This window comes from Gossypium hirsutum, chromosome A03 (assembly GCF_007990345.1).
Source record: "Gossypium hirsutum isolate 1008001.06 chromosome A03, Gossypium_hirsutum_v2.1, whole genome shotgun sequence".
Lineage (NCBI taxonomy): Eukaryota > Viridiplantae > Streptophyta > Magnoliopsida > Malvales > Malvaceae > Gossypium > Gossypium hirsutum.
In genome coordinates, this window is record NC_053426.1 from 7,642,716 (window position 1) to 7,656,615 (window position 13,900).

General features: G+C 33.5%; 2 protein-coding genes across 2 annotated transcripts; one reads left to right on the forward strand and one right to left on the reverse strand.

Moving 5' to 3' along the window:
* Positions 1 to 887, forward strand: LOC107887530 (dirigent protein 24). The gene has a single exon (XM_041094043.1). It carries the CDS (start codon positions 117 to 119, stop codon positions 885 to 887), a length of 771 nt encoding a protein of 256 aa, XP_040949977.1. The 5' UTR covers positions 1 to 116.
* A 3,713-nt stretch (positions 888 to 4,600) lies between these two features.
* On the reverse strand, positions 4,601 to 6,307 carry LOC107963928 (glutelin type-A 1). The gene is made up of 3 exons (XM_016900480.2): positions 5,887 to 6,307; positions 5,008 to 5,728; positions 4,601 to 4,923 (listed from the first exon to the last, which is right to left on the reverse strand). Exons 1-3 carry the CDS (start codon positions 6,080 to 6,082, stop codon positions 4,770 to 4,772), a joined length of 1,071 nt encoding a protein of 356 aa, XP_016755969.1. The 5' UTR covers positions 6,083 to 6,307; the 3' UTR covers positions 4,601 to 4,769.
* Positions 6,308 to 13,900: the final 7,593 nt, after the last annotated feature.

Genomic DNA, 13,900 nt, shown 5'->3' on the forward strand with positions numbered 1-13,900 from the left:
TACTCCACCATTGTTTAACTCTTTCATATATACAAGCATACAAATTCATCATGTTTATTTAAGATTTAAAAAAAAAAAAGAGCTCTTCAATTTTCTTGTCATTTCACTAAGCTAAAATGGTGAAAGAGCTACGATTTAAGGGCACATTGCACCTATTGCTCTTAGCCATCACCATGAAATACTATGTCAATGGAACAAGAGTTCTTCATCATGATGATACACATACACTCCCACCTCTTCCGACACCCATAGCTAACACCACACCCGTAATCGGTCCCGCCATGGAACCCTCGTCGAACCCCATGCAGGCTAACACAAGCGATCATCGCCCCACGTTGTCATTCTACATGCATGATATATTTGGTGGCTCAACACCATCGGTAAGGGTTGTTGCTGGGGTGATTGCCATTGCCAAAAGGCCCACACCTAGCCAAGCCAATGAAATCCCTTTCTCCAAGAAACGCAATGGGATCATCACTAATAAAGGCATACCACTGCCATCACAAGCTACCTTACAAAGGCTCTTGTTTGGAGCTGTGATCGTGATAGATGATGAACTGACTCAAGGACGTGAATATGGGTCTTCCATAATGGGTAAAGCACAGGGGTTTTATGTGGCTAGTTCCACGGATGGTAGCAGTCATACGATGGCGTTCACTGCTATGTTTCATGATGAAGATGATCATGATAAAGATGATGCTATTAGTTTCTTTGGGGTGCACCGTACGGCTGCGGTTGAGTCTCCTATTGCTATTGTTGGTGGAACCGGAAAATATGAAAATGCTCAAGGGTATGCCGTCGTTGAGACCCTTCACAACACCAACCAGTACACCGTTGATGGTGTCGACACCCTTTTGCAGTTTAGTGTATTCATAACTCGGTACTGATTTTCTTCTTTTTTTTAGAAAATAATAAAATACTACTATAACTATAAAACAGAAAAATACAATGTTGACACCATTTTTTTGGATGAAAACGGGGTCGACTTGGGTTTTGACGAAACAAAAAAAACGGGAGTCGCCACCGATCTTTTTAGATGAGGTGTGATCGGGTCACCTCGAAAAGTGGTTGTTTTTAATAAACGGTTTGATTTTATTAAAACAACAAGTTTGGTCCATGAAATTCAGAAAAATGGGTTCGGGAGTCGGTTACGCACGAGGAAGGATTAGCACCCTCGATACGCCCAAAATTGGTACCTAGTTGATTAATTAGTGTCTTAGTGTCGAAAATTGAAAACTCAAAAAGAATTTAAAATACAATCCCTCCTTATATTGTTATTTTAAAATTACTCAAATAAATCAAAATGGAAAATACTTCCTTATCTCGAAGTAACAAGATGTCACGTCCAATAAGTTAGGATACAACACATCGTATTTTCGAGAGTATGCTTGCCTTTAGTTTTTGTTTAAACCTCATTTATTTTAATTTTAAAAAGGATATTCGATTACTTAGAATCAACGAGAAAAGAATCGAAGCTCAGTAAGTTAGGGCACGATTTTCTCGAATTTTCCAAACGCAAAATATTTCCTTAATTAAAAAATTTCCTTTTGATGTATGATGTTAATATGCATAGCAAAACAATAATGAGTATGATGGCATAGAAACAACACGAATAATAGCAACGGAAATAAGATTATTAAATACAAATAATAATGAAAATGAAGATAAATAAATAAATAATGAGTATGATGTAAAGAACGTATATACATGAATGTACACAAAATTATGAAAATATGAAAAATCTATGTATGTATACGTATTGTGAGATTATTAAATATAAAAATATATGTAAATATGTACACATGTATAGGTATATGAATTAAAATATATAAATAGATAAGTGTATATATATGCATGTAGAAAATATGAAATATAAAATATATTTAAAATAAATAGAGAATATGTACGTGTATTTATATACAAATTATAAGATATAGTAAGAAATGTGTATGAGTATATATATACATATATATATTAGAGAAAAATGTGTACGTGTATATATTTATGAAAATGAAAATATGTATATAAATATGTAGGTATGTACATAAGTTGTAAATATAGAAAATATATAAGTATATATATATGTACCGAAATTTTAAATATAAATATAAATAAATAGATAACAATAATAATAGTAGTAATAATAGTAATAATAATATTAAATAACTAATTTAATGATAAAATAACTAAAATAACAAATAAGGGATTAAATTTGAAAACTAAACTAAAATTTGAGGGCGAATCGCAAACAAATAAAATAATTTGGGGCCGAAACATGAGATATTTAAAGGCTAGGGGACTGAAATGGGACGCGCGCAAAGTACGGAGGACTGATCGGGAAATATGCCCAAGTCCTGAAGCGTCGCATTTATGCGCGGACTAAATTGGAGCAGACGAAAAAACGTGCGGCCAAAATTAAAAGAATTAAAAGGCTACATGGAACGTGTCGCAGAGCTAGAGGGACCAAAAGCGCAAATAAACCATTAGGGCAAGGTGCGCAGGTCTCCCCTTTAAACGGCGCCGTTTTCATCTCTATAAAAGCAAAATATTTTTACTCCCTCTGCCGTTTCACTCCCTTTCAAAGAAAATTGAAAAAAATAAAAGGGAGACTTCCCCTTTTCCGTTCGGGTTCCTGGCCCAGCCGCCGTCGTGCCTCCCCTTGCCCGGTGGCCGGAGCCATGCAAGGGCGCCCTTAGGCCGCGCGTTGCAGCGCACTCAGAGATCAAGGCCAAGGAACGGGGGGAAGCGAGGGGAAAAAAGAAAAGCTTCGGGCCTCTACTTAAACTCGCGTCTGACGACGGCGAAGAGCCGACGACGACGACGGCTTCAGTGGGCCGATTCAGGTAACCTTCTTTTTCCTTTTTTGTTTTTTAATTACTTTTAAATAGATTTGAAATGGAAGAAAAGAAAAGAAAAAAAATAAAAACTATGAAAAAGAAAACGAAGAGAACAAAATTTTTAAAGAAGAACAACCTTTTTTTCTCTTAGTTCTGTGTTTGATCTTTTATGTATCTCCCTTTACAACGAAAAATCCCTCCTTATCCAAAATACCATCCGTCCCCTTTGAAAATCTTTCCTTTCGGTTTTATATTGGATTACAATAACAATAAAGAATGCTCTTATTCCTCTGTTGTGGCTGCCTTTTTTTGTTTGATGTGTTTGCAGGGTATGGCCGGTATGGACATCATGGTGGCAGATGCTTGGGCGGTGGCAGCCGGTGTCAGACGCGTGGGGGTAAGGGGCCGCTATAGTGGAGCAGGGTATGGGCAACGGCGCCAGAAACCTTAGGGTTTTTGGCTTTCCAAAAAATTTGGAGACTTGGGCTTATCGGGCTGGTGTTGGTTTTGGGTATTGGGCTAGGCCCAAAATTGGCCTGTACATACAATATAATGTAAAAATTGCTCTTCTTTCCAAGAGCACATGGATACCGCTATAAACCATCCAAAATCGAATTTTAAAAAAACCAATTCATAGACTTGAAATAACTTAAACTTTGAAATTAACTTTAATGATAAAAATAATTTAAAACACTAAATTGTTTGTTTTTCGAGATCCTGCTGTAAATTTTATCTATATAGGTTATGATTGCTAATTCATATATACGAGGTTCAGTTGTATTTTATTCAAATTGAGAGAACAATTAAAAAAAATCGACTTTATTTTTTTTGTTTCCGAAGTAACTCTCATCAACTAATACTATTTTGATATAAACTTTTAGAAGGAATTCATCAAATTGCTTTGATCTAAAATCATAATCCCCTTTATATGATCATCTATACTAGATATATATAGACTTTAATTTTATACATCTGTTCAATACCGATCCACTTGCTAACCTATATCATGTTTACATACGCATAAGAGGGGTTTTTTCATTTACGTTCAGTCCTTCAGTCGATTTTGTTTCACTTAGTTCAATTTTAATTTCGGTTTATGAAATTTCAATAAAATTCAAATTAATAAGGAATCATTATGTCACATTACCGAGGGCCTTGTTTCAAAATTTGTCGTCTAGGGACTTTACCGAGACTAATTAGTAAAAGGCCTAGAGCCGAAAGCGATCTTAGAAATCAATCGCGCCTTGATAAAAAATCTCAATACCGTATTCGTTTAGAAAAGCCAAAGAGTGAACATGTAAAGTTTTACTACAATTACAATTAGTCAAGCATATACAAATTCAAATAAAAGAGTAACTCATCTCAAATGGAGTTGGTATTGGGTTTTCATCCCAATGGTGTTTTGGTTACTAGCTTCTAAGACGTAACCACAATACCATACATTAGTTCCGAATGATAATTTATTTTTTACTATAAGGATGGTCCAACAAATTCTAGTTGATGAGATATGATCATCCTTTTACAACAATTCCATTCAACCATGGGTACAATAAATAAATAAAGGTTTTCTTTATGCTTAAATCTTTCTATAAGCAATATTTTAATATCTAATCTCCCTGAAAGGAATATTGTGTTTCCGCAAAAGCTGCTGCTAATTTATACCCTTTCATCAATCATGTGTCATTTTATAATGATTTAATATTTTCTCATCAATTCTGGATTTGCAGAGGTTTGAATCTATGAAACCTTCAAATGCAGTATGATTACTTAAACACCTAATTCATTGATATTCATATCATCCATTGACATATACCAAATGAAGAAAAACATTTATTATCACTAATAATCCAATTCAATAGTCACTAAAACCCATTTTATTTGGAAAAAAAAAACACACTAAAAACTAACAGAAGACAGCTAAACGGATGGCCTTCATTTTGGTGGTGGGAAGAAGATGGCATCATTGGTCCTCTTGGAACGGAAAAGCTTCTCTGTCTCAGCAGGAACCTTGAATGCTGCTTGAAGAACTTCAGGTGATATCGCCTTCCATGCCCCAATGCTTCCAGCCAAGTGGGTGAACATAGGGCTGCAAATCAAATCACAACATGTTAAGTTTCAATCATTTGCATATTAATGGAGTTTTAATGGATTTCAAAGTCTTGGAGCTTACTTTGGGGTGGTGATGATTGAGAACCATGACAAACCATCTGGATCAGCAATCTTTGAAACAACAAAGAACCTTGGCACAATCAACAGATTGCCGGCTTTCACGATGGTTTCCAGGACCCTTTTGCCGTCGACGCCCACCACTTGGAGACGACCACTGCCTTTGACTATGTATGTAACCTGCAAGGCTGAATCACAAGAAAAGCCAGGGGAGCACATTGCATTACCTTCCAGCCTGACGAGATCGGCCCCCATACCCACCTGGCCGACCAAAGGGAGGTTTTTAGTGTTCAAGAGCACGACGTTGCCGGCATTCTTGATGTCGGTGTCCAACGGAGCTTCTTCACAGTTCAAGGCCATTCCTTTGCGGTGATCGGGCTTGGGTTCAGGCATCTTGAAATTGGCATCAAGCTTGACAATGCCTTTGCCCTTTTGGTTACCAATTAGGGCCGTGGCAGTGTCATCATCCACATCCCATGCCCTCTTCACAAAATCAGTTGTGAAGCCAGTAAAGATGCCGTTGGCACCTGTCAAGAAGAAATCAGTGAACTGGCCTGGTTTGTGGCCTTTTGAGGTATCCCCCATGAAAAGGACCACCAATTCAGTGTCCTCCTTGTTGTACCACCAGGTGATGACACCAAATGGAAGAGCAATTGCATCACCCTTCTTGATTGCAATCACTTTCTCCTCTGATTCAGGGAGAATAATCCCAGCAACACCAGCCCCTACATCAACACAATTCAACTCAATTGCTATTTAATATTTCCATTAAAGAAAGATTGGGTCTTTTTCAATCCCAACTCTGATCATATATCATAAAGATTCAACAAAAACCCAGAAACACAAAATGGAAAAAGGAGAGGAACTCGTAAGAAAATGATACCTTGAAGGACATAAGCAACCTTGGAAGAATCAGAGTAAAGAGGGAGGGCAAAGCCATTCTTCTCAAGGGCCAACTTGGCTGCACCAATGTTGCCTTGACGCAACATAGGAAGTTCATCGGGGCACCATGCGTAGTAGCTTCCAGCATCGTCACCGTACACTTTCTTTGCCAGCTTTGGAGAAAGATCAAGATCCATCTTGATTTCACAAAAAAAAGAAGAAGAGTAAAACCCAAAATGACAGAAGGAATGAAGAATTGAAAGTAGTGAAAGCAATGATTTATTGAGGTGTGATTGAAAGGATATTTATAGGCGTGAAATGGAAGATATTTGATCATCCATGAGAATCCAATTTTTTTTAAACTTGTTAAAAAGGAAATCATTGTTAACAAACAGGAAATCACAATGGTAACAAACATGGAAAGTCCAGTCTTTTTAAAAATAAAATCATATTATTATTACATTTCAGAAACTTTAATTATCTTAATTAAATCAAGATTTCGGATTAATAAATAAGTTTGGTAAGGATATTAAATACATATTATTTAATTCAGATTTATAATTAATAAATAAAGGTCAATTTGATAATAATAATTATTATTGGGTTCGTTTCTTAATATTCTTATTAGGATTTGGATATCAATCAAATCGGAATATATTTTAGAAAAAGGATTAGATGAAAGCAAATTGATGCTTTCTTTATGAATAGATAGATAACTAAATTAAAAGAATACATAAAAAGATAGAGTCTTATCTGATGGCCTAATAATCAAGGGTGTTCATCGTTCTAAGTGTGGCCTAAATTTAAGTTGTGTTAGTTGTACTTGTTGTTCGAAATTTATTATTTCAATTTATAATTATTTTTTACAGCTTCCCCTGCAACATTTTTTAAATCTTCTTTTTTTTTCCTTATTAATCATGTTGATATAAATATTATTAAATATGTCAAAAAAATTAAGAGTAAATATTTCAAATAAATACAAATAAAATTAAGAGTAAATATTATTTCAACTAAGGTCTCACTCTGGATTATTGTCGGACAAACACATGATGCCATAACATCTTTCAATTATGATCTTACTTATTTTTATTATGATGCCATAACATCTTTCAATTATAGTCTTACTCATTTTCTTATAATGCCATAACATCTTTCAGCTATGGTCTTACTTATTTATTGCGTATAGCCTCCAGTCGGACTCATGACTTAGCCATGATCTTTCTTACTTACTTTCCCCGTTGCCTTCCATCCATTTCACAATTCCTAACATTGATGCTTGAACACCGCAGTGCCCTCTCCGCAAGGTCGAAGTTTCGCTCATTACGGGTGCACATAGCAACATCAGATGGTGATATCTAACAAAATCACCCGTTTTCCTATCCTAACTTCGTCTAATCCTGACGGAGACCCCTTTCCGTATTTCATATGCAATTCATGCATTTTATAAATGAAACATCATGGATCATGCCTACTAAACTATAATGACGGATACTCATAGACCTATGCAAACTTTCAGTATACTTAGCATTTCAAGGTTGGAGTGCAAAAACTCACCTGATACTTCTTCGCCTTGTTTGCTTAACTTTTGCAGACGCTAGAGCTTCCATTCTTCTAGAAGCTAAGCAAGACAACCAATTCATGGGTTAAATTCAGTAATTCCAGTTTAAACTTAGTTTTCTAAAAACATGCAGAACCCTTAAGATGGTTCTAAAAAACCCTTAACTTTATTTCCTTAATCTTATGTACACTGAATGATTTAGGACCTTACTAGCTTATTAGTTTTTCTACTTTTTCGACTAATTCTTTACGATCACCACTCAAAGTAGAGCTTTCCATAATTATTGCTTCTTCAGAGCAACCATGAAAGATGAAGAAGAGGAAAAAAATGAAATAGAATTAGGAGGAATCTCCTTAAGGATTTACTTCTCAGCCTTTTATAACCCCTCACACACGATCTTCAACTTTTTAGAAACCATCTATTGGCAATCATTTTGTCTTCCACTAACAAACCAACTGATTTTAATCCAGCTGAACCAAACTTAGATTTCAACCATGCTCCATTTTGTTTCTAATTTTTCCTGATTTTTCAGTTAAGACTGCCAACTTACAGTCTTATTCAATTAGATTCCCTAATGGTTCCTAATTTCTGGGTTTAAAAAGAATAGAGTGTGACACGACTACTGTTAAATCAACAAACGAAAACTGATGTTAGTTTTTGAATTTTTAAAATTTTAAATTATATAATATTTGGGTAAAGATTTGAAATTAATATTAGGTACTTATAAAATTTATAATTTCGTACAATAGTTTGAATGGATGTCATGCGCTAGTTTGAGAATTCAACAATGCATCCTGGTTGAATTTTTGGCCAACTGTAATATTTGGCACTTCAAGGTGCCATTGATAGTTTTTGTGATGATCAAGATGCATGAGTCCGATCAACTAATGGGCCAGTTTGGGTTTAGGCAAAGTATTCTGTCATTTCCCTAGGACATCGAAGAACTACACAAGGTTGACTTGCGAGGGAGAACTGACAAAGATTCGGTGAAATTTCACGCCAAATATATCTACATTTGGGAGCATAAGAATGATTTCATATTTATGAGTGAACCAATTCTCACACTAGATTTGACAACCTCTTTGGATTACATGACATGATCTAGAAATCATGGTATACTATATCTACTTCCAAAGGAGGAAAGGAATAGGCAATGTCATCGAAGGAGGTCAAGATGACCCCATATGAATCCTAGGTTGGGAGTAAATGACTCAGTAGAATCATTATTAGCTCCGACCTCACACAAGGCATGTAATATCCTGATTTTGGGCCTAGTCGGAATAGTGGTTTCAAGACCACAAATCTGAGATAGAAAGAATTTTTTTTATAATTATTTTGAGGTCTATGATATGATTGCATGATTGTGTGAAAATTTCGTGAAGAAATTCTATGCATAAAGTGCTTAATTTGAAATTAGGGACTAAATTGAATAAATTGCAAAACTTGTGTTCTAGAAGCATTTTGCATAAAATTGAATTAGATTATTAATTAGAGGTCCTTACAGAGAATTTGACCAATTTGTAAGTCTATGGACAAAAATTGGACATGGATGGAATTTTTGGAAAGTTTAGTAGTAAGGGCATTTTGGTCATTTAGATATTAAATGAAATTATGTAGTATAGGAAGTTGTAGATAAAACGGAATAAAAACGAGGTATCGAGACCTCGAATTCATAAACCGAGCCATAAATATTTTTATAAATATTTATGGAGTGTAAATAAGTTAGTATTAAAGTTTCGTCAAGAAATTTTAAGGTTTCGGTAATTAATTAGGTGAAAAGGACTAAATTGAACTAAGTGCAAAATTTGTGAGATGTGATTAAATAGCTTAAGTATTTAAAAAGATGGATTTAAAGAGCAATTAGACCCAAAGGTTAATGGCTGGACGGTTTGGGTATGAAATAAGCAATAAAACAATGTGAACAAGGGGCAAAATTGGAAATAGCATAAAAGTTAGTAATTAAATAATGATGTAATTGAAAAATCTAGACATTTCTTCATCTTTCTCAGCCAGAAACACCTTAGCAGGTCTCCTATGCTGGTTTTTCATATTTTTGCACCATGTAAGTTCAATTTTTACTTTTTCTTAGTAATTTTTATGTTTTTGTGACTTTTACAATTAGGTCCAATCATCTAATTCATTAGTTTTTGATTTGGTGGATGAAATTGGAAGTTCCCCTGGCTGAGTACGGGCAGTTTATGATGAATTATTGTGAAATTGAAGTTCTAATTTCATATTAAGGTTGTTTTATTAAGTCATTTTGATAGAAAATGGTATTTAGGACCTAATTGTGAAAACAATTGTGAATTAGATGTTGGTGTTGAAATTCAGAATATCAAAGGTTGTGAAATAGTTTATAATGATAAAATAAAGTGTTAATTGAGAAAAGTTAGTTCAATTTATGGGTGAATTGAGTAGGGACTAAATTGTAAAAACTATAAATTTTGGGGTAAAAGTGCAATTTCGAAATTTGAACAGCATAAATTGTGAAGTGAAATAGAAATCAAATAAATGCTAATGAGTAGAAATAATTTATATTATAGATCAAGAGAAACGAGATTCAAGTCGTGATCGAGGGAAAAATAAAGTTTACGAGGAATAAGCTCGATTGCTAATATTTTATATCGAGGTAAGTTCATATGATTTTTAATAATGCAATGTGTAATTTAATGTTTTGAAATGAAAATTTCATGAATGATATAGTATATTATTGCATATAAAATGTCATTAAACTGTGATAATTGTAAAATGATATTTGAATAAAAGTACAAATTAAATGGAACAACGGACTTGAGTACTTTCATTCAGTGGCTAAGACGAATTGACGGAAAAGACCATGGTTGGACCATGGCAGCATGTGAAATGTGATTTCTGTATAAGACCATAGCTGGGCTATGGCTTCGGAGAAATGTGATATGTGCTTCCGTATAAGACCATATCCGGGATATGGCATCGGTGTGATATGTGCTACTGTATAAAACCATATCTGGGATATGGCATCAGTGTGATATGTGATCCGTGTAAGACCATGGCTGGGCTATGGCCTCGGTATGTGATATGTGACTATGTGCAAGACCATAGTTTTACTATGGCATTGTGATAATGAGGTACTCAATTCCGTAATCGTTCCCTAATTTGATTATGAACGAAAATGTGAAATGGCCCAAAAGGATTAAGAATTGGTGAATATTATGAAAATGACACGATTTGGAATAAATTCTTGATACTTGATGACATTGAGATTATGGATCTATGCTTATGAAGCATAATTATGTGTTCTTACCATGATGGATGAAATGATATTGTATGGATTTAGTGAATAATAGTGGTGAATGAATAAATATGGTCTTGGCAGTTTTGGGTTACTGCAGTAGTGTAAATTTTTAAATTCACCATAAATTGTGAAAATTGAGTTAAGGGCTGAATAAAATATGAGATTAAATCCTGATGAGTCTAGTTTCATATAGAGGAAACGGTGCATGCAATTAGATTTTATGTTATGAGATATTTAAATTGTTGTGAGACAGAGTCTGAATGACTTCGAGATCCCCTGTTCTGATTTTAGAAAATCATTAGAAATTGTACAAAAATAATTATGAGTTTTAATTTATATATTTAAAATATTTATCGAGTCTATTTTCAATAGGGATAGACAGGAACATCATCCAAGTCCCGAATTATGAGATAAATAATTTTTAGTGAAGAGAGGTCAGAACTGTTGGACAGCGAAACAGAGGAAACTTTAATGAATAAACTGTACTAAATGGCTAAACCAAAAATTCTGGAAATTTTATGGAAGAAAGGTATATGAATCTAGTTTCAAGGAAAATTAACGGAACTTAATTTGAAGTTTCATAGCTCCAGAAATAAATTATTTAGTAAATGTATCTCGATAAAACAGTTTAAGCTGAGTATGTATAATTGTACAATTGTGGTGTTTTATCTTAAAAGCATGTTGGTAATTGCTTATTAATTTCATATGGACTTACTAAGCATTTATGCTTACTCCCTCCTTTTCATTCCTTGTAGTTTTGATAAGCCAGCTCGGAAATCGGGAACGGTCGGAGGCCCACTCACACTATCCGTATACCATCTTGGCATAATGGCTTGTATATTTTGAGTAGGGCATGTATAGCATTATAATCATTTTGTATATATGGTCTTATGATATGGATATTGAGTGGTATGGAAATGTTTGGTAATGATTAGCCATTGGAATGGCTAATCATGATCATATTTGGTGTTATATATGCTAAATTGCTAGCTAATCCATGGAAACCATGAAATAGGCAAAATTTACCATAAAATAGATCCAGACAGCAGCAGTGATGTGAGTTTGAAAAATCATTAAAAATAGTAGAGATACAATTAGATGATGAATAAAATATGTAATTGAAGAATTATTAGTCTATTTTCATATGGATGGAACAAAACAGGTATATGAGTTATATTTTATGAGAAGTTTAAGTTTTTGTGAAACAGGGCCAGAGCGATTTCTAGATCCCCTATTCTGACTTTGGAAATTCACCATAAATTTGTACAATGATAATTAGAAGTTATGCTTTATATGTATAGATTCCTTATTGAGTCTAGTTTTATTAGACACAAACGGCATAGTCATTGAAACTCTGTATAGGGAGATATCTGATTCGTAATACACAGAGGTCAGAGTACTCGAACCCTAAAACAGGGGAGACTTTAACTAATAAACTGTACTAATTGGCCTGACCAAAAATTAAAAAAAAATTAGTAGATAAATATATGAGTCTAGTTTAAGGAAAAATTTACAGAATTTGATTTCGAGTTTCAGAACTCAAGATATGAATTTTTAAGCAACTATGACGCAGTTGGACAGCTTGTCCGAATTTGTTTAAGTGCTCAAATAAGTTTAGTAATGCCTCGTGCTCGACTCCGGCGACGGTCTCGGGTAAGGGGGCGTTACAAGGCATCGAGGAGTGCACCACCTTCTAGTCAGTATGGTTCATATTATTCTAGTGCTTTCACTAACCCCTTTTTTTTTACACAAGCACCACATTATGCACCATTACCATGTATTAACACCTTCTGTAGGTTTATTTTTTGCACCACCTCTATCCCAGCACCATATGGAGTGCCAATGTTAACAACAACACCGATGTATCTACTATCTTTGACAATTCTAACATTTTATCAGCAACTGGGTTATGCAACACCATACATTCCCCGATAGTGTTGCAAACACTCTCAACATCATTGTTCTACCGGGGTGGCTCATCTTTGCAACCACCTGTTACTACAAACGATGATATATTATGGCAACCTAGGATGACACAACACTCAAGCATAGAAGAATGGAATAAAGATGAAGATGAAGAACATGAGGACTTGAAACCCCAAGTACGAAGAAATCCTCCTCGCAACCAACACCCATCAAATTTTGGCACACTTTCGGCCCGACGACGCCGATAATATTTTTTAATATTTGTAATGTAAATAATCATTTACTTTGTTAACTTTTAATTATTTTCAAATGGATCTGATATGAATCCTAACCAATATGTATAAGTATTTAAAAATGGAAAAAATTCAATTTAAAAATTTTAAAAATATGTTTTAGGAATATTTTAATATTTATATTCTCCTGTGGATGAATAATTATAAATACATAATTTAAAAATAAATTATATGTTCTATATATAAAAAAGTAAAGTGAAAAAAAGCTAAAAAATCTCAAATTTATATATAAAAAACCAGTTACATATATTTAAAATAAACTTAAAATAAATATAAAATATTTTATAAATTTATAACCGCATTAAAATTTAAAAAAAAAAAAACCTTAGAGAGTTGAACTTACCAGGTGTCAAGCAATTACCCCATGGGGGACTTTTTTAATATATATGGTAGAGATGTTAATTTCATATTTCAAATGCTCATAGTCAAAAGAATAATTCATAGGAGTGAAAATGCATTTTGTTTTTCTATTGAAAGTGCATTTACTATTTAGGAGAATCCATCAAAATCTACCTTACTTTTTATCACATTTATTTATCCATTTTATTTTTAAATTTAAATAAAAAACATCTATATTATTAATAAAACTCTTAATTAAAATGGTGTCATAAGTTAATCAAATACTCATTCAATTAGAAAATAATTAACACGATTACTATTATTATTTTTCATATTTTTATATAACTTTTAAATAAAACATCTAAGGATTCAACCTCTGTTACCCAGTAATTTTTTTACCACAGCACCCATATTAATTCTTGAATAAATTTTTTAAAAAAATAACTTTTAAAATAAAATATTTTCTCGTATATTAACCCATATTTATTATATGTTATATTCAAACACGTGATTTCCATATGATATTCTATTTGTCAACTTTCGATTCCCACAGTTCAAGGATCATAAAGATATTAAAAATTGAATAAGATTATATTGACCCAAAAAATAAAAATAATACTTGGGA